General features: G+C 40.2%; 1 protein-coding gene across 1 annotated transcript in view; it reads right to left on the bottom strand.

Moving 5' to 3' along the window:
* Positions 1 to 26,264, bottom strand: part of usp43a (ubiquitin specific peptidase 43a) — a 477,870-nt gene that overhangs the window by 264,016 nt on the left and 187,590 nt on the right. The window contains exon 4 of the mRNA XM_072242187.1: positions 20,329 to 20,421. Within this exon, the coding sequence (XP_072098288.1) occupies positions 20,329 to 20,421 (93 nt within the window). The remainder of the gene's footprint in view (positions 1 to 20,328; positions 20,422 to 26,264) is intronic.

Below are 26,264 nucleotides of genomic sequence, written 5' to 3' on the forward strand. Positions count from 1 at the left end.
AAAAATTATCACACTTGACCAACTTAGAGAAAAGAATTCTTAATTTATAAGCCAGATAACACAGAACCTCTTTGCATTTAACAACCATTTCCATTTCTATCTGCGAAAATAAATAAAACCAAAACTGCATCTGCTGGAAACCTGAACAAAAAGTAGAAAGTGCTGGAAAATCTCAGCAAAACAGGCATCATCTGTAAGAGAGAGAGCTCTTTGATGCTTCAGGTCTGTGATTTTTCATCAGAATCAACTCATTAGTAGTAACAGTTTATAATGTGCACTCCCAGTAGACAAGGTTTCAAGCAGGCAGCATAGATATGAAAAGGATCTTTTTTTAAACCACTTAGTGCTTTGAGAAGAGGTTTTAATATGTTGAAGCTTTACAAATTGAACTTCAACACCTGGAAATACAAAAGCTCAAAAATGCAGGAGCTCGCAGTTGATCAACTCTTATAAAGAGACTTCGGCCTGAAACATTTTCACAAGTGCTGCCTGAGCCTCTGAGTGTTTCCAACATTCTGTTTTCACTCTGCCGTATTTTGACTACCATTTCGTATGGGTGAAATGAAGAGGTTTTTCCACATAAATGTAGCAAACTTCTGATCTGAAATAAGGGAGTAGAAGCAGATTCAATGGTAAATGTAAAGGTAACTGGATGCTTTAAGACATAAGTTTCTTTGGGAACATGTGGCAAATGGAACAGATTAGCAAATTTCTTTTAAAAAGACATTTTGAACCTGTGTCCACTCCCCCCCTTGTTTTAGGAAAATTAGGAATAGAGCCATTCACAAAAAAAACTTGATACCGTGGCATACAATTGTGAAGTTTCTAACTGCCTCTTAAAGTTGCTCGGACTTTTGAAAACATTCTTCTCTGCTGCTATTGTTGTAAAAATCCCTGTACAAACAGGAATTGTGTAAGAAAGTCCTGAGGCATTATGGGTGCTGATCAGCTATGTTTATAATCCTGGAGAGCTTCCTTAAAATAGCCCCAAGCCTCTCCAAATAGCTCATACACTTCTTTTTCCTGTGTCTGACAGATTGTACATACTATGCCTAACCATCCCACTGTTTGAAAGTGAATCAGAATCAGAACTATTATTGCTGACATTGTGTATTTTGTGAAAGTTGTTGGTTTGCAGCAGCTCTACAGTACAGGGCCTAAAAATTAGTGTAAGTTTAAAAAAATAACTGGGTCAAAAGAGCAGGCTGACGAGAGCTGGACTTTGCACATCCATACTCGTCATTCTACAGATACACAGTAGAATGCATCTTAACAAGTTGCATCACTGTTTGATGGAAACTTCACTGCAGCAGATAAAAAGGTTCTGCAACGAGTAGTCAAAACTGCCCAACGCATCACCTGCACCAGCCTACCTGACATCAAAGATATATATGCATACAGAAAGGTGCCGGAAAAGGCCAGGAACGTCATGAACATCCTATTCATGGACTGTTTGTCCCACTTCTATCAGAGAGGAAGCTACATAGCACCCACGCCAGTACCACCAGACTCGAAAACAGTTACTGGGGAAAGGAGCTGATCAGCCCTACTGCTTGGGATAAGCAGTAAGGATGATCAACTCCTCCACCCACTAACTCCACGACTACTTTATTATTCCCATCAGTCACCTTATTAACATTCAATTCATCTATGCAAGTGTTGGTTGTCCATCGTTTCCAACGACGCATTTGTCTGTGCATCAGCAGCGCAAAGGAAAACCTGTGCGGGAGGAGTCTTATCGTGAAAAGGCAGTTGCATTGGGACAATTCTACTCTCTCGGCCTCAAGAATTTTTGTCCAATGGTACGAAAAATCGTCACAACTGGAGACTTCCTTGGCTGCAGTGGATAGCCATGATGCCTTCTGTGCCTTGACATGCTCTTGGCTCTCCACGAAGCATCGCAGCATAGCCTTCATGCCTGTTGGATCTTGTAGTTCATCTCATCTGCCCAGTCCACCAGAGACAGCTTCGCATGCCGGGGCGGACATGTATATAAGCTATCTTATGTATAGTATGTATATTTATGATGCGTTCTTTTAAAATCATTATTATTGTGTTCTTTATCTTTTTGTGTTTTTCTTGTGCTGCATCGGATTGCAGTAGCAATCACAGTATTTCATTCTCCTTACACTTGTGTACAGGAAGTGACATTAAATAAGCTTGAATCTCGATTTTTGAAGGACGAGGTAGTGTTCATGAGTTTATGGACCATTCATAAATCTGATGGTGGTGGGGAAGAAGCTGTTTTAAAAATGTTGAATATAGGTGTTCAGGTTCCTTGGGTTCCATTCCTGAGAATCATTTGTAATCTGAGCAACTAGAAGTCAGAAACATAGTTACCCAGCAATAGATAAAAATAAAAGCAGAGGCCAATGAAGGGTAACGTGTAAACCAAGGCGCATCACTCAGCCATTCAGAATTCTCTTCAAGATGCAAGGATTTTGCCTTGCACAGCAGGAAAAGTCTACAGACTCACAATAGCCAACAAATCTATCTTGCCAGTCTCCCAGACACTTGTTCCTAATGTGCAGCCTGTAAAAAAAGTCAGGCATTCTCAACCTGGGGGAGGTCCTGGATGTGTTTCTCTCACAAATATGAAATTTAATCAGCACAAGTTTATATTGGATAAAGTAACTGGCAGATTGATACTTGGCCCCAGGTAAGCTCAATGTTCTATTGCATGCAAAGATCGATAATTCATGTGTAGCAGAGTAGATCTTATTTGAGCAAATGTGAACATAAATTTTTTTCTCTCTGTGATCTACCACCACTATGGAGAAAGAGAGATGGTGGAGAAATTATTATGGGTATGGTATTGGGTGGGTTATAATGAACGCAGAGGTCTCCATATATGCAGGGAGGAACCGAAACGAAAATCCAGAAACTTGTAAGGGCCTCACAAGGTATTCCATCCAGAGGCATTCAAAAATTTAAAACAACAATCTACAATATGCTCACGAACACAAGAAAATCTGCAGATGCTGGAAATCCAAAGCAACTCAAACAAAATGCTAGACGAACTCTGCAGGCCCGGAAGTATCTATGGAAAAGAGTAAACAGTTGACGTTTTGGGCCAAGACCAGGTCTCGGCCTGAAACATTGACTGCTTTCTCTTTTCCATAGGTGCTACCCAGCCTGCTGAGTTCTGCCAGCATCTTGTGTGTGTTGCTCTATCATTTACTGCTGCTTTTAAAAACAGTACATAATTCAGTAACATTTCAAAGCTTCAGTATATTCTGTCTATAACTCCTGAGCGACGGATTCTGAGGGGAATTTGGCACAGGATCAACTGTCCTTTTACTGAAGCCTTTTGGCTGAGTTTGATGATACCAACATCAACTTGCTTTTAATATGGTGAAATGTCCCACGGGAGTGTTTTCTGATGAAAGTTTACAGTCAACATACATGGAAAGTTGCGAACAGATGACCAATAACATGTCATAGAACTCTTCTTAATGAGCAGCCACTGATGAGGAAGCAAAGATTAGGGGAGGAAATTCCCAGTATTTTTTTTACTGTTACTTCTCCCCAAATTATTAACAATTTTGGTCATTGGAAAAGGCTCATTCTTTACTCATCTGACACTGCTGCAACTTAATTTAACATTTGAACTCGTGAACAAAAGTAACTGGATGATTGAGGCAGGACCGCAAGACACAGAAGTGCCTCGGTCACAAGACGTGCAGCCCAACATTCACTCAAAAATATCTTAATAGCATTCACTTTCATTCTTAAAATTACTTTATGTTCTCATCCACACAGTAATTACCACACTTCACAATACAAAGGAAACATCTTAACCTAGAAACCAGACCCATCTATGCACATTTTTCATGTCCGGATCGTGCCTAATAGCAATTTTTACACAGTTCAAAATTGTGCTAGTAATCACTTCTGCATGAAATTGTCCCCAGTGGGAAATTGTCCAGGCATGGCTAAGCAAAACTCACCTGAACACGTCTTACATTTTCCTACCATCAGTCATGCACCCAATAACTCACAAGTCGAGCATCGTATATTTCAACTATTGCCAGTACAAAACTAGAACTCGTGCATACAAACGACAGCCTTCATTCAACAATCACAAAACAACCAGAGGCACATTTCACTGAGACTTCCAACGAAATGTAAATTAAAGGATCTGCAGTTGATTTCTTGCACCCTGAATCACACACCTTCTCTTTCAATGCTCAGAATATTACTTTATACTTTATTGTCGCCAAACAATTGGTACTAGAACATACAATCATCACAGCGATATTTGATTCTGCGCTTCACATGCCCTGGATTACAAATATTAAATATTAAAAATATCAAAAATAGTTAAAATTAGTAAATATTAAAAATTTAAATTATAAATCATAAAGAGAAAATAGAAAAGGGAAAGTAAGGTAGTGCATGAAAGAACCGAGAGGCAGGTCCGGATATTTGGAGGGTACGGCCCAGATCCGGGTCAGGATCCGTTCAGCAGTCTTATCACAATTGGAAAGAAGCTGTTCCCAAATCTGGCCGTATGAGTCTTCAAGCTCCTGAGCCTTCTCCCCGAGGGAAGAGGGACGAAAAGTGTCTTAGCTGGGTGGGTCACGTCCTTGATTATTCTGGCAGCACTGCTCCGACAGAGTGCGGTGTAAAGTGAGTCCAAGGACGGAAGATTGGTTTGTGTGATGTGCTGTGCTGTGTTCACGATCTTCTGCAGCTTCTTCCAATCTTGGACAGGACAACTTCCATACCAGGTTGTGATGCACACTAGAAGAATGCTTTCTATGGTGCATCTATAAAAATTATTGAGGGTTTTCGGAGACAGGCCAAATTTCTTTAGCTTTCTCAGGAAGTAAAGATGCTGGTGGGCCTTCTTGGCAGTGGACTCTGCTTGGTTGGACCAAGTCAGGTCATGTGTGATATTGACCCCAAGGAACTTAAAGCTTTTGACCTGTTCCACTTGCGCACCACCGATGTAAGTTGGGTCGTGTGGTCCGCTACTCCTTCTGAAGTCAACAACCAATTCCTTCGTCTTGCTGACGTTGAGGGATAGGTTATTGTCTTTGCACCATGCCACCAGGTTCTTAATTTCCTCTCTGTACGCAAACTCATCATTACCTGAGATACGGCCCACAATTGTGGTGTCATCAGTAAACTTATATATTGAGTTTGATGGAAACTTGGCTGCACAATCATGGGTGTACCGTGAGTAAAGCAGGGGGCTGAGTACACAGCCTTGTGGGGCACTGGTGCTCAGAGCGATTGTAGAGGAGAGTTTGTCCCCTATTTTTACAGCCTGGGTCCTGTGAGGAAGTTGAAGATCCAGCTGCAGATCTGAGTGCTAAGGCCCAGGTTCCGGAGCTTAGGATTCAGTTTATTTGGAATGACGGTATTAAAGGCAGAGCTGTAGTCAATGAAAAGGAGCCTTACGTATGCATCTTTATTCTCCAGGTGTTCTAAGGAGGAATGTAGGGCCAGAGAGATGGCATCTGCCATTGACCTGTTGCTCCGGTAGGTGAATTGCAAAGCGTCGAGGTTGACCGGTAGGCTGTGGTTGATGTGTGCCATAACGAATCGCTCGAAGCACTTCATAGCAATACTAACATTATAATCCTGCATCTTGGCTGTTCCCTTGGGTTGGCTCTCATCAATTTTTCCACACAGAATTGAAAGAATACTCCAAATAAAACTTTACTGCTCACAGCCAAATGTGACTTGAGACATAAAGTTCTTGTCTGCCAAAACTGATCACTATTCCAACCTTCCAAGCTCATGTAGGATTGGATATACAACCCCAAGCTTCCTTGCTGAAAAGGTCATCTCCAGCACCAAAAAGAGTGAGGGACCCTTGAACATCTTTGCTACTTCCCGTTGTTCGCCTGACCAAATTTGCGCCAAAGTTCTTCTTGCTTCTTCTCTAAACATGGGACCAATCGCCTGCTGCTGTTCTGCATAAGAGCACAAGAATTTGCAGAGAGCTGGGTCACCATGGTAGCATAGCGCTTAGTGCAATGTTGGAGTTCAATTCCAATACCCTCTGTAAGGAGTTTGTACGTTCTCTCCGTGATATGCGTGGGTTCCCTCCGGATGGTCCAGGTTCCTCCCACATTCCAAAGACGGACTGATAAGTAGGTTAACTGGCCATTGTAAATTGTCCTGCGGTTAGGCTAGGGCTGTGGCTCAATGGGCCAGCCGGGCCTGTTCAGTACCGTATTTCTAAATAAATAAGAAATAAATCCAGTCTATCATGAAAACCAGACTCAACTTCATTAATTCTATCACTTCTACAAAAAAGCCCAAACATTTTCACTTCTCCCCCTTCCATTGGGCAGAAGATACAAAAACATAAAAACTTGTACCGCAGGCTTATAGTCAGCTTCTATTTCACTCTTAAACGGAAATCTTGAGCAATACAGATCAACTCCCTTGTTATGGTCGTTACACCTTATCTGCTTACCTGGAATTGTAAATATATATTCTGCATTTTGGTACTATCTTTCCATTTGTACTAACTCCATGTACCTAATTTTTAATGATCTGACTGGATAGCATGCAAAGCAAAGCTTTTTATTGTGAATCAGTACATGTGACAATAATAATCCAATTACCACATTTCCAGTAAATTGCTATTCCAAATTCCTGTCCTGACTTCCAAATTAGCTGAAGTAGCTGAGTATTTTATCCAGGTAACCTCTTCCTTTTGAAATCAAACCCGACCATCTCTCTCCTCGTCAGTATCACTCAATCTCTATTCTCTATCTAAAGTCCCTAGTGGGTTGCATCCTACTCATACAACAACCATCTTTTCCAGAACTCTCTGCAAAAATCTATCCAATCAGATTCAGGAGAATTTAACTTCACAAATCACTTTCACTGTGACAATGACTGATGCAATTCTCCCTCCTCATCCTCTTGGCTTATCAGCACCTTTTGAAATGATTAACCATAATATCACCTTGTAAGCACTCCACAGCATTGTCCTACTGTGTGGGATTCCAATGACCTGAAGTCTTTGTCATCTATCCAAAGTCAGAGATCTACATGCAATGGTTTCCCATCCCATTCCTTTAATCAAGATCTATCTTTGTCGCCCTTCTATTTCTCAGGCAACATTCTCTGAAAGTGCCAGATCTATCTCTCCACATGTCGTGACAACACCAGTCTTCATACCTCCTTGCAACTCCTCCATTAGCTCTAAGTCATCTTTACTTACTACAACTCCAGGTAAAAAAAAAACATTTCTCAACAAAATAAAAGGAATGCTGAACCGAAGCTTATTCAAACCTTCCACAAACTCTATTGTGTATTTCGTTCTATCCCTTCTTGAGATTTATATCAGGCTGTTTCCAGATTTGATTCTAAAGAACTTTGGAGCACATAACACTAAAAATGGCAATTTACCTCCACCTCAGTCTGTTTCTGCTGCAGCCACTCACTGCTCAGTTCTTGATGCTTTGGCCGCCTTTAGACTTGACTATTCCACACACACCTGGAGGTCTACGTTCTTCACTCCAAATACTTGAGATCATCCAAAGCTCACATCTAATTCCACTCCAGCATCATCCTCGGGCTCATTAAAATGTAAAGGCTCCTAATTCTGCAGCAGCTGAATTTTAAAATTCTACTCTCGTCTCAAATCCCTTTACCCTTCCTACCTCAATAATTTTCTCCAACTTCTAATCCTCCAAAATGTTTGCACTCCTCTCATTCTGGCATGTGGAGCATTCTCGGTTTTATTCCTTACACCACTGATGCCCCTGCCTTCAGGTGCCTCCCTTAACCTCTCTGCCACTGCTCTCCTTTTCCTTCCTTGATCATGTTCCTTAAAGCCCAACTCTCCAATCACCTGCCCTATCATTTCTTTACATGATTTCTATAAAGTACCTTAGGACTTTTTAACAACAGTGAAAACACTTTACATATTGTCATGCAAATTCATATCTCAGAATCTCATCCACTAACCTCAAGACCTCATTTACGTATACCATAATTAAATCCTTTCTCATTATGCGTCCCATTTTCTTGGAGGAAGAATTAATTTTCTTTTTGTTCTTTTCCTTAATTGTATTTTACTGAAAATTCACATTTCCCATTTTCTCTGGCGACCATTATAATTTTCTAATACTCCAATCTGAAATGTAGAGCACAGTCCAGAGAATATTTGTCACAAAAGTCAGGAATCTTCACTTCTTTCTCCTTTTCCAATGTTTGCATTCATTTCATTATCATGGTTAATTACTTCACATTTAGAACTAATTATTGTCAGCTCAACACAGTGCTCTTTTCCACTATCACTGTGGAAAGACTAATACCTCCTCTCTAAAGCTAACTTGCATCTAGAACTAGGGTTCCCATCTCTGTTGACCCACTTTTTCTGGTCCCTATGAAACTGTTTCTGAATTAGCTCATTTTTTTGGTTGGGGGTGGGGGGAAATGAATCCAAAGAAAATCAGAAAAAGTCTCATAGTCATCATTTGCAGCACAGAAATAACAATCTATCCTTACTATATTCCTTTATATTTAACTCTTGTAAGTTATGCAGTACATGCATTAAATATTGGTGATTCCGACTGTTATAGGCATTGAAATTTGAATTCTTCAAGCACAGGTCAAGAAACTGCAGCAGCAAAGAGATAGTGGGACAGCTGGTAGAGTCACCAGCTACAATGCACGAGATCCAGATTCAATTCTGACCCCAAGTGCTATCTGTTCCCTTGAGCATGTGGGTTTCCTCCGGCTTCTTCCCATGTCCCAGAGACATGACAGAGGGTCAATTAGTTGGCCAAGTGTATTGGTGAACGGTAGAATCTCAGGGGTGGGAGCTGATCAGAATTTGGTGAACGATGGCCAGCATGGACTAAATCAGCAAGGGGTCTGTTTCCATGCTGTCTCTCTCTATGGCTCTAATGCAGGGGTCCCCAACCTTTCTTGCACCGCAGACTGGTTGAATATTGACAATATTCTTGCGGACCGGCCAACTGAAGGAGGGGTGGTGGTGTTCAAGTAGGGTTAAACTCACCTCAACATGTCTTTTACAGTGAGGTTTGCCAACTTTCTCACTCCCAAATAAGGGACAAAAGTAGCAGTCAAATCCCAGGACACTTGCGTTTACCCCAGGATAGACTACCATGACCATGAAGCCTTGCGTGGGCACCTGTGTGCACATGCATGACGTGCGCATGTGCGTACATGCCAATTTTTTTCCACAAATCGGTTTTGGCTTAATCTTTCCGACTATACTGTACATACATTATTTCTTCTTTATATAGGTTGTGTGTTTATCATATCATTCCTGCTTTTACTATATGTTACTGTTATTTTCGGTTTTATGTGTTATTTGGTATGATTTGGTAGGGTCTTTGTGTCTGGAAACACTCAAAAATTTTTCCCAAATAAATTAATGGTAATTGCTTCTTCGCTTTACACCATTTCGGCACGAAAGGTTTCATAGGAACGCTCTAGCTTAGCGGGGGAAATACGGGACAAGGGCGGTCCCGTATGGGCCAAACCAATTTAGCCTGATATACGGGATGTCCTGGCAAATGTGGGATGGTTGGCAACCCTATGTTCAAGTTCAACAGTGCATGATGGGGAATGAGGAAAGGTGCAGCTGACTCATGTCGTTTCCTCGCGGCCCGGTAGCTCATGCTTTGCGGGCCGGTGGTTGGGGACCACTGCTCTAATGTACTCAGCTTATTCCCATATGGCTGACAAAAATGTCTCAACCAGATTTAAAACTAACTGCTCAGCTACAAGCATTACTACTTACAGAAGAATTCCAAGATATTATCACTGTTATATACCTCATGGATATTTTGTGACTGTCTTATGAGCATGATGTAATTGAGTATCTTATGAGCATGAGATAATGGTCATGTGATGGTGGGGTGATGTAATTTTCCTGCCAGTGTGAGGTCACATGTGGACATGTTCACGACAGGTATAAAAGGGAGACCCCTGGTGTGACGCAGTTAGTTTCAGTTGAGTTGTTGCTTGCTACTCCGTTATGCTGCATATTCGTCTTATGGCGCAGTTCGTTTTTAAACCAGAGTTTTACTTTCTATTTTAAGGTAGAACCTTTGTGCTGGCAGTTACAACAATATCTGCCACGTTTTTGTTTTAGTTTTACATTTGCAGTTCAGTATCGGAGAGTGAAGACCTTTATAAAAGTACGAGACCCGAAGGATTGAGAAAAGTTGGTGTCAGGTTCGGCAGTTTCATAAAGGATCGACCTTATTGAGTCTTCAGTCAAGAAATAGTGGCCTGTATCTGAGATAACTCCTGCCAAAAGAGCAAGGAAATTCGTGCAGGGTTCGCTCGCCAGGAAAAGGTCAGTTCCTTTTAAGCCGTTTATTTCCTTCGTCGTGTATCCTTTGGACAGAACCAGCAGAAACATCGCGTCTATGAAGAAATCCTTCTCCAGAGAAGTCTCTCCTAATTGACTGTATAAATCTCTTGGACTTTCGAATTTACCATTCTAAGAACTGTGTTCGAATTTACCACTTTAAGAACTGTTTTCGCATTTACCCTTTTAAGAACTGATCCAGAGTTGCTGTTTAGCAGTTAACTTCTGGTTAAGTTAGTCGTTTAAATACATTTCGCTATTTTTGAGCAGAGTTTAATAAATGTTTGTTTGTTTTTATAAAACCTGACTCAATTCTATATTCATTGTTGCCGGTTACATGACATCACCCTTCGCAGCTAGGAGTGTTTACTACTTAAAGATTTCATTTTTTTAGACAAGGATTTCAGGTTGAGATATGCCAACTATCAGAAATAGTTTTTTCAACCAACACACATCAAAGTTGCTGGTGAACTTAGAGATGCTGCCTGACCTGCTGCGTTCACCAGCAACTTTGATGTGTGTTGCTTGAATTTCCAGCATCTGCAGAATTCCTTGTGTTTGCGAGAAATAGTTTTTTGCTACCTAAGATACTGGCTTCCCTCAATTACTCCTTTTCAATTGGCTGCTGAAGTCTGTATTTCATTCAGATAAATCTATCCCTCAAAAGTTATCAGTACAGCTTTGGAAGGAATTGTTGAGGCCTGCTTAGAGTGCACAGATGTGGTCAAACCAAACTTTCTTTCTTTCTTTTTTTTTAATTAATTTTTTTATATATTTCTACAGTGGAACTACAAAGAACCCAGCAACAAAATGGAAATTTATACAGTGCAAAACAAACAAATCCAACATATAGTTCATAACAGTAAGAAAAAAAAGCACCCAAAAGAGAATTATGTAAAATTAATATCCACCCCAACCTCCCACTGAAAAAAGAAAAACCCAGGCCAACCACTTTACACATACTAAAAAAAAATCAATCAGAACATTCAACTCCAGAGAACTGTAAATATATATAAAAATAACATAATGCCGACTAGCAAAAGCATAGTATAATTCATAACAAAAAACTGTATAACTTTCAAGAAAAAAAGCACTGAAAGGGATTGTAGCATGCTGAAAAAAAATGAATAAACTTACCCTAAAGAAGCATTGTGAAAATATTCAAGAAAAGGTCCCCACACTTTATGAAACTTTATGTCCGAATTAAGAAGTGAATAATTAATCTTTTCGAGGTCTAAGCAGGCCATAATATCATTAAGCCATTGAGCATGAGTGGGTGGGGCAGCATCTTTCCACCTAAGAACCAAACGTCTAGCCAAAAGAGAGGCAAAAGATAAGGTTCGGCATTTAGTTGTACTCAAGTGCATATCTATTTCACCCAAGGTGCCAAAAAGAGCAACCAGAGGGTTAGGTTCTAAATGACAGTTAAGAATATGAGACGGTTAAAAAAAACTTCTCTCCAAAATTTCTCAAGACTAGGACTGGTCCAATACATATGAATAAGAGAAGCCTCAGCCCCTTTACACTTATCACAAACAGGACTAATGTCAGGATAAAACCGCGATAATTTAGTTTTAGACATATGAACCCTGTGTACAACCCTAAACTGCAAAAGGCAATGGCGAGCACATAGCGAGGTTGAGTTAACTGACTTAAGAATTAAATCCTACACCGCATCGGATAAAGAGATATTTAGATCTTGTTCCCAGGCAGTTCTAACTTTATCGAAAGAAGCACGCCTCAAAATCACTAACTTACCCTGAATAGTAGATATTAAACCTTTACCCAGTGGGTTGGTACATAAAAACAAATCCAGAACATTTCTCTCAGGCATCTCAGGGAAGTTTGATATCACAGACTTTCTACAGCTATAGCAGAACTTCTTGTACTCTACTACTCTGTACATAAAATATTCTTCTAGGCTTGCTGAACATTTGCTGAATTTGCCCATGAAAATGTAATGAAATATCTACATAGACTAACACCCCTCCACCCCAAAAAATAAGAAAATAATAAGAAGGCAAGCCAATATTTGGATAAGAAATCTTATTTATTTAAATTATAACTCCAAGACATTTCCTATATCCTTTTCAATGTCTTCTCGGGCAACAACACAAAATAGTCCACCATGCTAAATGAGCTACTAAAAAACATATTCAGATCGATAGTAGATAGAAAAGAGATCTGTCTACATGCGCATGAACAGTGATGTCTTGAGGCTAAACCAATCTTGTGTCTCTTCCAACGGAAATATTGAATTAATCCAGGTAGGTAAATTAATCTTTTCATCAGAGAATATAATCTCTAAAAATGCAATTCTGTTGCAGCTCCTTTAGGAGCATAATAATACTTGGGATCTTAAATCAAAGGAGTTAAGCATTCCCGCAGCTGAAACCACTTTCCATTGATTACATTAAGGTAGAAATCTAAAGCAAGTCAGCAAGGAAAGCTGATTGAAAGGATCTTTACTAGAGCACTGATCTGTTGTTGTCTTTATCTGCCTACCTATTTTTAATGCATCAAACAACTAACATACCATTGCCAGGATTCAAAGTGCTAATTGCAGCTTTACACAGCACAATTACATGTTGCTGCCATCTGTCAAAAGGTACTGAAGCATTCGGGCTCTCACGACCAGACCGTGCGACAGTTTCTTCTCCCAAGCCATCAGACTCCTCAACACTCACAAGAGTCTAGACTGACATCTACATCATTTATTATTATATTGCATTTTGTCCTCTACTGTGCCTATTGTCTTATTAATTATTGTACTGCCCTGCACTGTTTTGTGCACTTTACGTAGTCCTGTGCAGGTCTGTAGTCTAGTGCAGTTTTTATGTTTGTTTTACGTAGCCTAGTGTAGCCTTGTGCTGTCTCACATAGTCTAGTGTAGTTTTATGTTGTTTCACGTAGCACCAGGGTCCTGGAGGAACGTTGTTTCGTTTTTACTGTGTACTGTACCAGCAGCTTATGGTCGAAATGACAATAAACTTGACTTGACTTGACTGCCTCTGTACAGCAATGAGCTCGTGCCTTACCGTGGGGTTGGGGTCAATCATGGAAGGGGACTCGAGTATGTTAACGTGATGGAAGTGGGTAGAAGTTGTTGGTGGCTATAAAAAATAAGTTGTGCTCCCTCTCATCAAATTGTCCCTTATTTCCTTTTATGTTGCTATACTGTGGCAGTCATGGAGAGAGATAATATTTTAAGGCAAAGACCTGTTTCCCTTAAAGTTGGTGGCAAAGATGAACCAACTGTGTTCATTGCATGCAGCAGTTGATGGAAGGTGTGCTTAGGATGTACAGAATGCTAACATAGCAAACCATCTTAACATTTTTTAAAACTGAAATTTTACTTAATTTCACTTTTTTTTTATATAAGTGGTCCCTGAACTGTGTGTTAGGATGAAATGCAGCAAAAGAGGGTGAATCCTAATTTGAAAGTACTTGCGTTTCATGCATCTCTAAGGAAACCCTTGAGCTGGTACACTTGCTGCAAATTAGTCTAATTATGAAAACACAAGACTGGAAAGGTATCCTCTAAGATAAGCCATAAAGTAGCTCTGTCCAGTCCAATCCAGTTTAAACAATCCAATTCTACTGTAAACAATAGGTCTAGATTTCAAAAGACAGGGAAATTCCAATAATTTGCCATTCCATTGTTTGGAAATCTTGATGGCTCAGTACTGAGCTCACTCATTAGACCAAAATGTGAGCTGGAGATCTGGTACACTGTATGGCCAGGGTCCAGAATGTATGTGATATGAGTCTGGCTTGGGGTCCAGAGCACCAGTATCAGGAACTTGGGTCAGTTTGTCACAGGGTGCCAGGGTCTGGAGTGCTTGGCTAATTCCCACTTTCTTTAAACTGAACAAGTCTAAGTGTACTATATTACTACATAGTATGTGGGGAGAAAGGTGCTTGTTATTGCAGGCTGATGGGGCAGGCAGTTTGCTATGGACTTGATGGGCCAAAGGGCTTGTTTCTTTGCTGAATTTTTTTGTATGACTCTATGAATCTAATAGGCATAACTTCCAACAGCCCAGTTGTGGAACAAAGTAAGTAAGCAGAATGACAAATTATCAGAGTTTCACATTATGCTTGAACTGGAGAAGAACAAGTCTTAACACTTTTCCGAAGGTCAAAGTGCCCAGCACCAAATTCAATTCTGAAACTTCAGTGTGAATTTCTGCTGCTGTAATACTGTTTATTTTTCGGGGTAAATTTCCCATACTGAACAATGTCAAAGACTCTGTAGTGATATTTTCAAATTTCACAGGTATGAAATATGATCATTATTAATTACTCAAAGATTACTCTTTGTCCTCCCTGAGACTTGAAATGGTGCCTCAGATGTTTGAACTGATTTGCCAGTGAAGATCAAGGCAATCTTCCCATCCTCAGGATCATTCCAAAATGCTACACCACACAGTTTGTTGTTCACTGCTGCATGAAGGGAATCCCACAAACTCCCGCATCAAGGAATGAAGGCTTCACCTACTTTACCTTCAGCTCACAGAAGGAAGCCAAATTACTGGCATTGAATATTTCCCCAAAACGTAAGCATTCAGAGACCATCCTCATGACTGCAATTGAACACATATACGTGGAGCACTGCCACAAGAAAGCAGCATCCATCATCCAGGCCATGCTCTCTTCTCACTACTACAATTGGGCAGGAGCCCAGATCCAACAACATCAAGTTCAGGAACAGTTATTACTCCATAACCATCAGGCTCCTGAAGCAGTGTGGATAACTTCATTCGTTACAACTCTGAACTGATTCCACAACCTACACCTCTCTTTCAAGGACTCTACAACATATGTTCTCGGTATTATTAATACATGTATTCTTATATTTTCAAGATTTCTCTTCTTTTGCATATTGACAGTGTCAGTCTTTATGTATGTTTTTGTAAATTCTATTGTAGTTCTATATTTTCCTGTAAATGTCTGCAAGAACATGAACTTCAAGGTATGTATGGTAACCTATACAGTACATACTTTGATGATAAATTTACTTTGACTTTACCAACAACTTCCTTTCAGAAGAACCTGCCTGCAGTCCTGGAAGACACCTGTGGCCCTCTTGCATAAAGGACATGCAATCGTCTTCACCAACCTGTCCACTTCTCTCTGGCCCCTGGGCGCACTCTCGCACCCTCTTTCCCTCTCTGTAGTCACATTGCTCCCTAACAGCACAAAGAATGTTGATTGCACTCGGGCATGACCCTCTAAAACTCAGCTTCAGAACTTGCATTCGCTGGGCTAAATTCTGGTATAAGTGCAAAAACTTGTGTCAAGATACAATGCCACGCTGAAAGAGATGGCGTCAGTTTCAGTGTGACAGCATAACAGGAAACCTAACAGAGCAGTTCTGTGAACCTTAGAAGCAAAGTTCTCAGTCTTCCAAAAAACAATACTAGCATGAGCAGAAATGATGTTTTAATCTCACTAAAAAGCAATAATGCAATTTCTAGCCCAGTGAGTTTAGTGCTTCTAACTGGAGGTGAATTTCGAGGCAAGAATGTCTTACTTTCCCTAATTACTCCTATATTGCCTGGCAGTTCTGTGCTTCTTAACTCTGTGCTAATGGCTCAAAATACACGGCACTGAATTGATTGAACCCATATTTTATTTAAGCACCACATTCAGGAAACAGGTACTGTAATATGAACGTAACAGCATTACTGACCTTGAGACTAATAACTGCAATGCAGTAGTAGAGATAGAAAAATCAATTATAAATGCTGGCATTTGCTTTAGAACAGTACTGTGCAGAAGTCGTAGGCACACATATGTACTATAGTTATGGTACCTAATACTTTTGCACAGTACTGTATTTGTCAGCTTGGAGCGGAGAGCGAGTTTGTAAATCTGGTAGGAGCAAAGGATGCTGGGAATGCTGAGGGTGGATTGCTGCAGGAGAGGCGTTGGACCGATGGCAGAGAATGAGTGCCAGGGGCGGGTTGAGGCGTGGGTGCGGACACTCCCAGCCCTGAGAAACCAGGCAAGCTCATTTGATTCCAAACAACTGATTTATTGATCATTACAGAATGTCTCTCTCTCATGCTTCATGCTTCCCCCCCTATCCCTTCCCCTCTCCCTTCCCCTTTCCCCACTCTTAGTCCACAATGGAGTTCCATATGAGAATCAGGTTTATCATCACTCACATATGTCATGAAATTTGTTTATTTTTTTTGTGGCAGCAGGACAGTGCAATACATAGAATTACTACAGTACTATGTAAGTCTTAGGCACACTCGATATATATATATATATGCCTGAGACTTTTGCACAGTACTGTATATCATTATATTCTGAACATTTGCTAATTAGCTCTGAGTTTCCATTTAAAGGCTAGTGTGTTCTTATTCAATGTACACAAAAAGCTGAAGGAATTCAGTATGTTAGTCAGCTTCTATGGAGGGGAATAAACAGTCAAGTTGTCAGGCTGAAGTGCTGAGCTACCAGCATGTCCTTCTGATAGCTTGACTCAGTTGTTTGAGTTTTTTAAGTTCTTCATTATTCACAATTTCATATCATCTCAAAGGGCCTTTCTGTCCATTGTCTTATCGTTTGAGAGTGGTTTGAGGGTGGAACCTGACCAGAGGGCTTAAAAAGAGAATTTTCACAGCAGTCATAGAGTCCATTCTCACGTACGGATGCGAGACATGGACTCTCACCAAGACAATGCGAAAGTCTCTAGATGGTTGCTATACACGAATGCTCCAAATGGCTCTTGAGGTGAGTTGGCAACAGCACATGACGAACGTTGAGCTCTATAACAACCTACCGATGCTCACCACTAAAATCCGGGCGAGAAGACTGCAACTAGCGGGGCACTATCTATGCCACCCCGAGCTACCTGCCAGCCTAGTCATCATATGGGAGCCCAAGCACGGGAGGAAGAACCCTGGGCACCCTCCCAAGACTATGGTCAACACGCTCCTAGAAGACAGAGGTGCGGCTAATGTAGATGAACTGAACACACTGAAGAGGGAGAGGGAGAAGTGGAGAGTCCGTCACCGTGCCCGACGCCGGCCCCCTAGGCCTGAATCGACGTAGTAGTAGTAGTGGTTGGAGTTATAGAAAAAGGTGGCAGCCAATTTGCACACATCCATCTCTCTCTCACGTCAATATGATAATGTGCAAATGATCTCTTTATTTGCAGTATTGATTGAGGGTTAAATATATACTGTCACACCAGGGACAGGGGACAGCTGCCCCCGCTGCTCTAAAGGGAACCATATGATTTACTTCACATGGAGACATGAAAGATTGCAGAGACTGGAATCCAGAACAGAAACAAAACTGCTGGTGGAGTTCAGTGGATTGAGCTGTGTCATTCAGGCAAAGGGAATAGTTGACCAGATGGAGTTGGTGGGGGCAGTGTGTCAGAAATGCATGTGCATGAGCACCTGGCTGGATGAGGATGTGAGAGGATGGAATATGAAGGTGCAGGTCCTCTACATTGGTGAGACTGGGGAACTAATGCTGAGCACCTGTGCTCTGTCTGCAGGGACTATCCTGCGCTCCCAGTTGTACGTCAGTTCAACTCCTCGCCTCATTGCCACACCAACCTTTCTGTCCCCTGCCTCCTCCATTCCCAGGGTAAGGCCCAAAACCTTCTATCCTCCAGCATTTTATGTGTATTACCTTACATTCTAACTGGGTAGGCATCAACCCAAATGTATGAATGGTATATTTTCCATTTTCTGATAACACACATCCCATCTGTTCCATTCTCTCTTCTGATTCACTCTAATCCTCTCACACACCTCCTCCTTTCGAAACACCATTCTCCTCAGCCCATCTATTCTGCCTATCACCTCCCACACCAATCTTGCTTCCTTCATCTGATTACATTTACCACCTTCCATTCTTACCAGATTCCATTTTCTGCAGCCCTTTGCTGTCTCACCACTCCCCCCAGTCTTCTGTCGCTATCTCCACCACCCCCTCCCCCAGCTGGCTTCACCTGTCCACCAGTCCCACTCTGCAGCTCTATAGAAGTTTATCAAAAAATTTTGGTTACGTGCCAAACCTACACAAAATTCTAAGAAAGTACAGGCACCTTGTGATGGTCCCAGCACAGATCTCTGATTTGAGTCTACTGACCCTCTTCCCACCTCCATTCCCCTATTGAGGACTGGCTCATGGACCTCTGACTTCCTCATCCTGTCATCAATAATCAGCTCTTCATATTTGTTGACGTTGATAGAGGGGTGATTGTCGTGTCATCACTCAACCAGATTTTCAATCTCCCTCCTAAATGCCGATTTGTCACCACCTTTGATTCAACCAAGAACGGTAGTGTGTGAGCAGAGCAGGGGACTACGTACACAGCCCTGTGCTGTACCTGCACCATTGGTGAAAAGGAGGAGATCTGCCAAGCTGTACTAACTGAAGTCTGCTAGTGAGTCTGCTAGTCTGCAATTGACATTAATGAATGAGTACATGCCCTTGTGAAAATTTTCATTGCAATTATAAAGAAAATCAGGAATTTATTCAGTGTACTGACCAAACCATTAAAGCAAATTAACTAGAGTTTTATCTCAAAAGCACCATTGTGCACAAATGCACAGCCATCTTTGCCAGTACATGTGTGAGTTAACCAATGTCAATCACCTTGGACATTCCAGGAATCTAAAAGACACTAAAGAAATTAAAAGCTCTTTATATTCTGGATATTAGGAAGATCTAGTGGCTCAATCAAAAATGATAATTTTAAATTGCATATAAACATGTCAATACTGCTTCCTCATTATCCACCGATTTCCTATCAGCAGATCTGCACCTTGTGAGGTTGGTGATGTCAAAGAAACATACCTATACACATGCACACATTGAGGGACAATAATTGTCTCTATATACCCAGTGGCCACTTACCAGTTACAAGCGGTAACTAATAAAGTGAGCACTGAGAGTATTCTGGATGTTCATGGTCTTCTGCAGCTGTAGACTATACACGTCAAGGTTCAACATGTTATGCACTCAAGAATGCATAGCACTGTTGTAACACATGGTTATTTGAGCTGTTGTTGCCTTCTTGTCAGCTTGAACCAGTCTGGCTGTTCTCCGCTGACCTCTCTCACTAACAAGGCGTTTTTGCACAGAACTGCTGCTCAATGGGTGTTTTTTCTTTTGTTTTTGCACCATTCTCTGTAAACTCTGGAGACGTTGTATGTGAAAATCCCAGGAGATCAGCAGTTTTTCAGATACTCAAACCACCTTGTCTGACACCAACAATCACTCCACTGTCAAAGTCACTTAGATCACATTTCTTCCCCATTCTGATGTTTGGCCTGAACAACAAATGAACCTCTTGAAAATGACTGCATGTTTTTATACATTGAGTGGCTGCCATATGGTCGGCTGATTGGATATGTGCATTAGTGAGCAGGTGCATAGGTGTACCTAATAAAGCAGCCACTGACTGGAAATCGTGGTCAGTTTTCAGACTGTCAAAGGTTTCTTTGCTTGTTTGAAGCAGCCTTTCCTTAATCAGATTCGCCGTGTGATTTCAAAACCTCAATGGTTTGCATCAACACATTCAGTGGAAGTAACTAATCACTAATATTCTTTCCTTTTATATATTTAAACATTTTAGTGTTTAATAATGCATTTTAATTCTCAGTGAATATTATAATGTTTATTTAGTGGTTATATTGGGTATAAAGGTGGTATCTGCTTTATGTATATCAAAAATTTAAAGCATACAAAGTTAGTAAGGTACAGCATCAGGCTGATGCACACTAAGAAATTCCCCTTTGCTAGATAAACATAGGACAATACCAGCTACTTCAGTAATAATGAATGCAAAATTTCTCTTCTATATAAGCAAGCACAGCATCGTTTTCCCTATAAGCAGACAATAGGCCATTACCAAATATAAAAAAACTAAAACAAAACTATATAGATTTTGTCCTTCTCATCCAAAACAGACTAAAAATAGTCACAGTAAAAAGTAACTGCATTATAAATAGTGTCAGTAAATGTACCTGGTCTGGCGTAGGGGGATGGGCAAGGAGATGCACAAAAAGGGGTCAAAGGTGTTGCTCTGTTTAAGGCAGTGAGGGCAGGTTAAAGACGACCTGAATGAGAGAAAAAGCGAACAAGTTAATAGAAAAGTTAAATGCTCACAATATACATAACAAGAAATGTGACAGCTCATAACCATCTTACAGAATCATTATTGCACTATATTGATTTGTACATACTCAGCAACAACATCAATTAACAAAGACAGATTTTACCTTGGTAATGTGTTGAAGAACAAAAATCTATAAAGCTTCAGCATTACATCTTTGCTTTTATATCCCAGTCCTGTATTCAGGAGGAGTAGGATGTAAAAAAAAGAATTTATGCTGAGACTTTATAAGACATTGTTCAGACCATATTTAGAGATCTGTGAGCAGTTTTGGGCTCAATGTCTGAGGAAGGATATGCTGGCACTGGAGAGAATCTGGAGGAGATCTACAAGAATGAGGTTGGGAATGAAAGGGTTAATGTCTGATGAGCATTTGATGGCTCTGGGCCTGTACTTGCCTGAGTTTAAAAGAATGAGAGGGATCTCACTGTACTCGACTGAACATAGAAAAGCCGAGATGGAGTGGACAAGGAAAGGATGTTTCTATTAGAGGGAGAGTCTAGGAACAGCAGGCACAAGCTCAAAATAGATGAATATCCCTTTAGAACAGAGATGAGCAGGAATTTCTTTAGTTAGAGAGTGAATCTGTGGAATTAATTGCCACAGAGAACTGTAGAGACCAAGATATTGGTTATATTTAGCAGGTTCTTGACTAGTAAAAGTGTCAACTTGAGAGAAAAAATAAATCACCCATGTTCAAATGGCAGAGTAAAGTATGGCTTAATTCTGCTCCAATTTCTTACCGTCTTATAAGGTGGTTGTACTGTATCCAAAAATAGTTGATGCAAAACAGGGGTAAACACCATAGATGAAGGGAGCTACTTACCTTTGGAGACACTTAAAAAAGGTTCCCTAATGGTTAGCTATTGGCCCTTCCCTCAACATGATTATTTTGGAGACATCTCATTTAGTCAACTGCTGTCACATCTGTACCCTTGATGCCAGTAATCTCCCTAGGTTTCAGGATATCTGGACATAATTATTTTGACAATCTAACACCAGACCTGACTGAAACACGTCAAGCGATATCTGGCCCAAGTATCTTGAATAACTGCCTACTGTCCCAGATCAGAGGTGGTGCAGAGGACGTTTACCAGGTTGATTCCAGAGGTGAGGGGGTTAGACTATGAGCAGAGATCGAGTCACCTGGGACTGTACTTGCTGGAACTCAGAAGAATGAGAGGAGATCAGAAAGAAATATATAAAATTATGAAAGGGATAGATAAGATAGAGGCAGGAAAGTTGGTTCCACTGGTAGGTGAGACTAGAAGTAGGGGACATTGTCTCAAAATTCGGAGGAGTAGATTTAGGACAGAGATAAGGAGGAACTGCTTTTCCCAGAGAGTGGTGAATCTTTGGAATTCTCTGCTCAATGAAGCAGTAGAGGCTACCTCAGTAAATATATTTAAGATAAGGTTGGATAGAGGAATTAAAGGTTATGGGGAAAAGGCAGGGTAAGTGGAGATGAGTCCATGGCTAGATCAGCCATGATCTTATTGAATAGCAGAGCAGGCTCGTCAGGCCAGATGGCCTCCTCCTGCTCCTATTTCTTATGTTTTTATCTTGAAACATAGAAAACCTACAGCACAATACAGGCCCTTCAGGCCAAAAAGCTGTGCCAAACACGTCCTTACTTTAGAAATTACAGTACATAGGGTTACTCATAGCCCTCTATTTTTCTGAACTCCATGTAGTGTCCAGGAGTCTATTAAAAGACCCTATTGTATCCGCCTCCACCACCATCGCCAGCAGCCCATTCCATGCACTCACCACTCTCTGCGTAAAAAACTTACCCCTGACATCTCCTCTGTACCTACTTCCAAGCACCTTAAAGCTGTGCCCCCTCATGTTAGCCATTTCAGCCCTGGGAAAAAGCCTCTGACTATCCACATGATCAATGCCTCTCATCATCTTATACACCTCTATCAGGTCATCTCTCATCTTCCGTCACTCCAAAGAAAAAAGGCCAAGTTTATTCAACTTATTCTCACAAGGCATGCTCCCCTATCGAGGCAACAGCCTTGTAAATCTCCTCTGCACCCTTTCTATAGCTTCCACATCCTTCCTATAGTGAGGCAACCAGAACTGAGCACAGTACTCCAAGTGGGGTCTGACCAGGGTCCTATATATGCTAACATCTAGCTTCTTTTGTCATGATCAAGAATTTTTAATCACCTCTTCTTTACAACTGCATCAGTTAATTTATTTAAGATATATCCCCAGAATGGATTTGTATGGAACATAAACAATGAGAACAACGTCTGCAGATAGTAAAAGCTAATTACATTACATTCAATCACAAACGAGAAAATCTGCAGATGCTGGAAATCTGAGCAACACACACACAAAATGCTGGAGGAATTCAGCAGGTCAGGCAGCAACTGTGGAAGAGGGTACAGACAACATTTCGGGCCAAGACACTTCATCATTATGTTCAGTACTTTGTAACTAAAAACTCAAGTCAACTGTGAAGTAAATGAGTTACCAGATCATCATAGCTTATTGCTATGCAAACAGAGAGATATATTCTTGAAAAGAAGAAAGGATGACTGAGGATAAGAAGTAAATGAGAGAGAGATAAATTTTGATAGCTGCATCAAAGATCCATGGCAGATGAATGGACCATATGGTCTCTGTAGTACCATTCTATTTCAAGCGGGGTCCTAATATGACTGGCGGATGGTAATCACCTAAATAGAACGTACTTTGCCAACATGCATTCAGATGCAGGCTATTCCCTTAGAAACGGAGTTTATAACATGCAAGTTCCCACTTAGCAATCATAGTTTGGTTCTATTTTTAATTAAGTCTTGTACGAATCTTTAAGATGTAAATCTCCTACGTCTATTATGTGTGTTTGTCTGGAAAATCAAGAAGTGCTTCTCCAACAGCCCTCCAACATCCATATTTTGACTTGCTGTCTAACATATTGATTCCCCTCTTTGAAATGCCTTTGGATATATTAAAGACTGTATATTGATGAATGCAATTATTGGTCAATTTGCTAAAGTGGTTCCATCTGCCACAAACAAACCCATTAAGCAGTAGATTGATGTACAAGGGGTGATTGATATGTTCGTGGCCTAGGGTAGAAGGAGTCAATTTTAGAAAACCTAGCACACTTATTTTTCAACATAGTCCCCTCCTACATTTACACACTTAGTCCAGCGGTCGTGGAGTATACAGATCTTGGACCTCCAGTAAGTGTCCACAGCAGGGGCGATTGATAAATTTGTGGCCTAAGGTAGAAGGAGACGAGTTATACAGCTCTCATTACATGCACATGCAGTTCAACTCTTTGAGTGATTATGGAGAAAGTTTGAAGTTAATAACTCATCTCCTTCTACCTTAGGCCACAAACTTATCAATCACCCGGAATGAGTTATTCACTTCAAACTTTCTGCATAATCACTCAAAGAGTTGAACTGCATGTGAATGTAACAAGAGCTGTATAACTCATCTCCTTCTACCTTAGGCTACGAACTTATCAATCACCCCTGCTGTGAGCACTTTCTGGAGGTCCAAGATCTGTACGCTCCACGACCGCTGGACTAAGTGTTTAAATGTAGAAGAAGTTTGAAAAATAAATGTGCTGGGTTTTCTAAAATGGACTCTTTCTACCTTAGGCCACAAACCTATCAATTACCCCTCGTAAGTCTCATCAGACCCCCCTCTATACATTTAAGCCTGCAGCTTATTCAGGGTATAAACAGCAGATCAACAAATCTATATATTCGCTCCATTTTCTTCACAATGATCACTTTTAGCATACAAACAGTAAATGTGTGATTCAATTTAATGGATTATTTTGAATGCCCTAAACCCAAAGCTTTAAAGAACTTAAAGGAGCACTTAATTCCTGGGAAATTTCAATACATGTAATGCATTCACCATCTCCAAAAGCATTGCAGAGTGGAAGATCTTGATACAGTGCTGAAAAATTCAAAACTTATTACAAATCTGTCAGCTTCCTTATAGTGTTGAGGCCGACAGTTAGATTACAATGATACATTAAGGCATGTCACAACTAATGACACATGCCTCTTTATAGCCAATTCTCAAGTGGGTAGTTCAGAAAATCTGGTTGAGTCATGTTTTGCACAAAGTGGTTCATATAATCTTTACTGTCATAACATTGTTTCACTGAGGAGTTCTGAAAAGAAGCAGCATAGAACAAGAAATAATTATACTACATTTCTCCAAAATAGAATATCAAATTTGGTATACAATTAAAAAAAGCAGTCACACAGCATTCAATGACTGATGTACATAGTGACTTGCCTGTGCTGAAAATAAAAGCAGCAGATTTGCTACTATTGTTTTTTTTTTGTGTCAGAGCTGTACAAACTGTTTCCAAAAACCAAAAGCTACACAGTTTGGCATACACAAAATTAAGTTTCTTGTGCTGGCTTTGCACGTCTAATGCAAAGATCTAGATCTTGTCAAAGAGAAAAAAGTAAGAATGTGGTGGATGTGAGAAACAGACATTGCAGGTAAAGGAAGTCAATATCAATGGAACATGAAACAACTGTTTTTCCTGCAACACAAGTTAAGCCATGTTGATATGCTGAATGGTTCAATCTGCTTATGTCAAAATGTCCCTTCCTCAGTCACTGCACTGTAAACAACCTAAACCACTTTTTCTAATGCAGCTTACCTTATAAATGTATGCCGGTATTTATGTACATTTTATTCCATATCCATACTTCTATCATAATTTTATATATCTTACTTCTTTATAATAGTAGAACAATGTTGTTTTCATTGCAAATCGTGCCAACACACCACAGCAAATTCCAAATACATGTTAATGCATATGGTAAATAAAGTTGATCAAATTGATCTTCAGCAGACCCAGGTGCCAATATCTCATGGCAAGTTTGTATGCATCTTTGCTTTGGGAGCTACAAGTCAATTGTAAGAAATAGCTCTGCAAATGAATACAGTCTAGATTCAATACAGCAGCATTCAACAATAGGTCGACAGCAAATAGAAGAATGCATAATCTTTTTTTACTGTCATCAAGGAAGAGTTTTTAATGTCAAATACAAAATTGCATAGCAGGTGTTATGCGTAAAACAATTTGGTTTGCATTTGGAAATATGGGAATGACATTAGTTTGAGTCTGAAATATAAGCTTTTATCTAAAATCCAAATTTACTCAAATTGCATGGCTAGAAATTGGCTCTATTATAGCAAATTATACCTGAGGAAAAGGTTTTGAACAGAAATTCATTAGGAGGCTGATAATGACGGAAAGCAACATTGCAGAAAGCAATTTTTTACTCCAGTTAGCTTAAATTTGTGCTTTTGTAATTACCACTATAAAACATAATTTAAAATGTTCAATTTAAGGTTACTCAGCGCAAATTCAATTGACAAATCAAAACAGCTTAGCTGTTCAGTAAAAACATAATCATTAATTCATTCAGAATGAAAAATAAAGGTAAATTTGAAATCTGAATTGTTGACTCCAAATTTGTCAAGTAAACTATAAAATTGCAATATTTATTCAAGTTTAATGCCTTCGTTATATGACAGCAAATGTTCCAATCACTATAACTGATGCTGTACTGGTTCACAAATCAGATCATTTCAATTTTTGGTCACTAATTTTGCATTTAGGTTGTTTACCCTCAGCTGAGTGGTATTAGAAATACTGCACTCAACATAATGTTGGAGACAGATTCATGGCCACAAGTTTAGGTATTCAGAACAGCAACTCTGACTAAATACTTCATTACTGATAACTTGGATAGTGAGCTTTATTTTACACTAATTAACACC

Source organism: Mobula birostris, chromosome 24 (genome assembly GCF_030028105.1).
Source record: "Mobula birostris isolate sMobBir1 chromosome 24, sMobBir1.hap1, whole genome shotgun sequence".
NCBI classification, from domain to species: Eukaryota; Metazoa; Chordata; class Chondrichthyes; order Myliobatiformes; family Myliobatidae; genus Mobula; species Mobula birostris.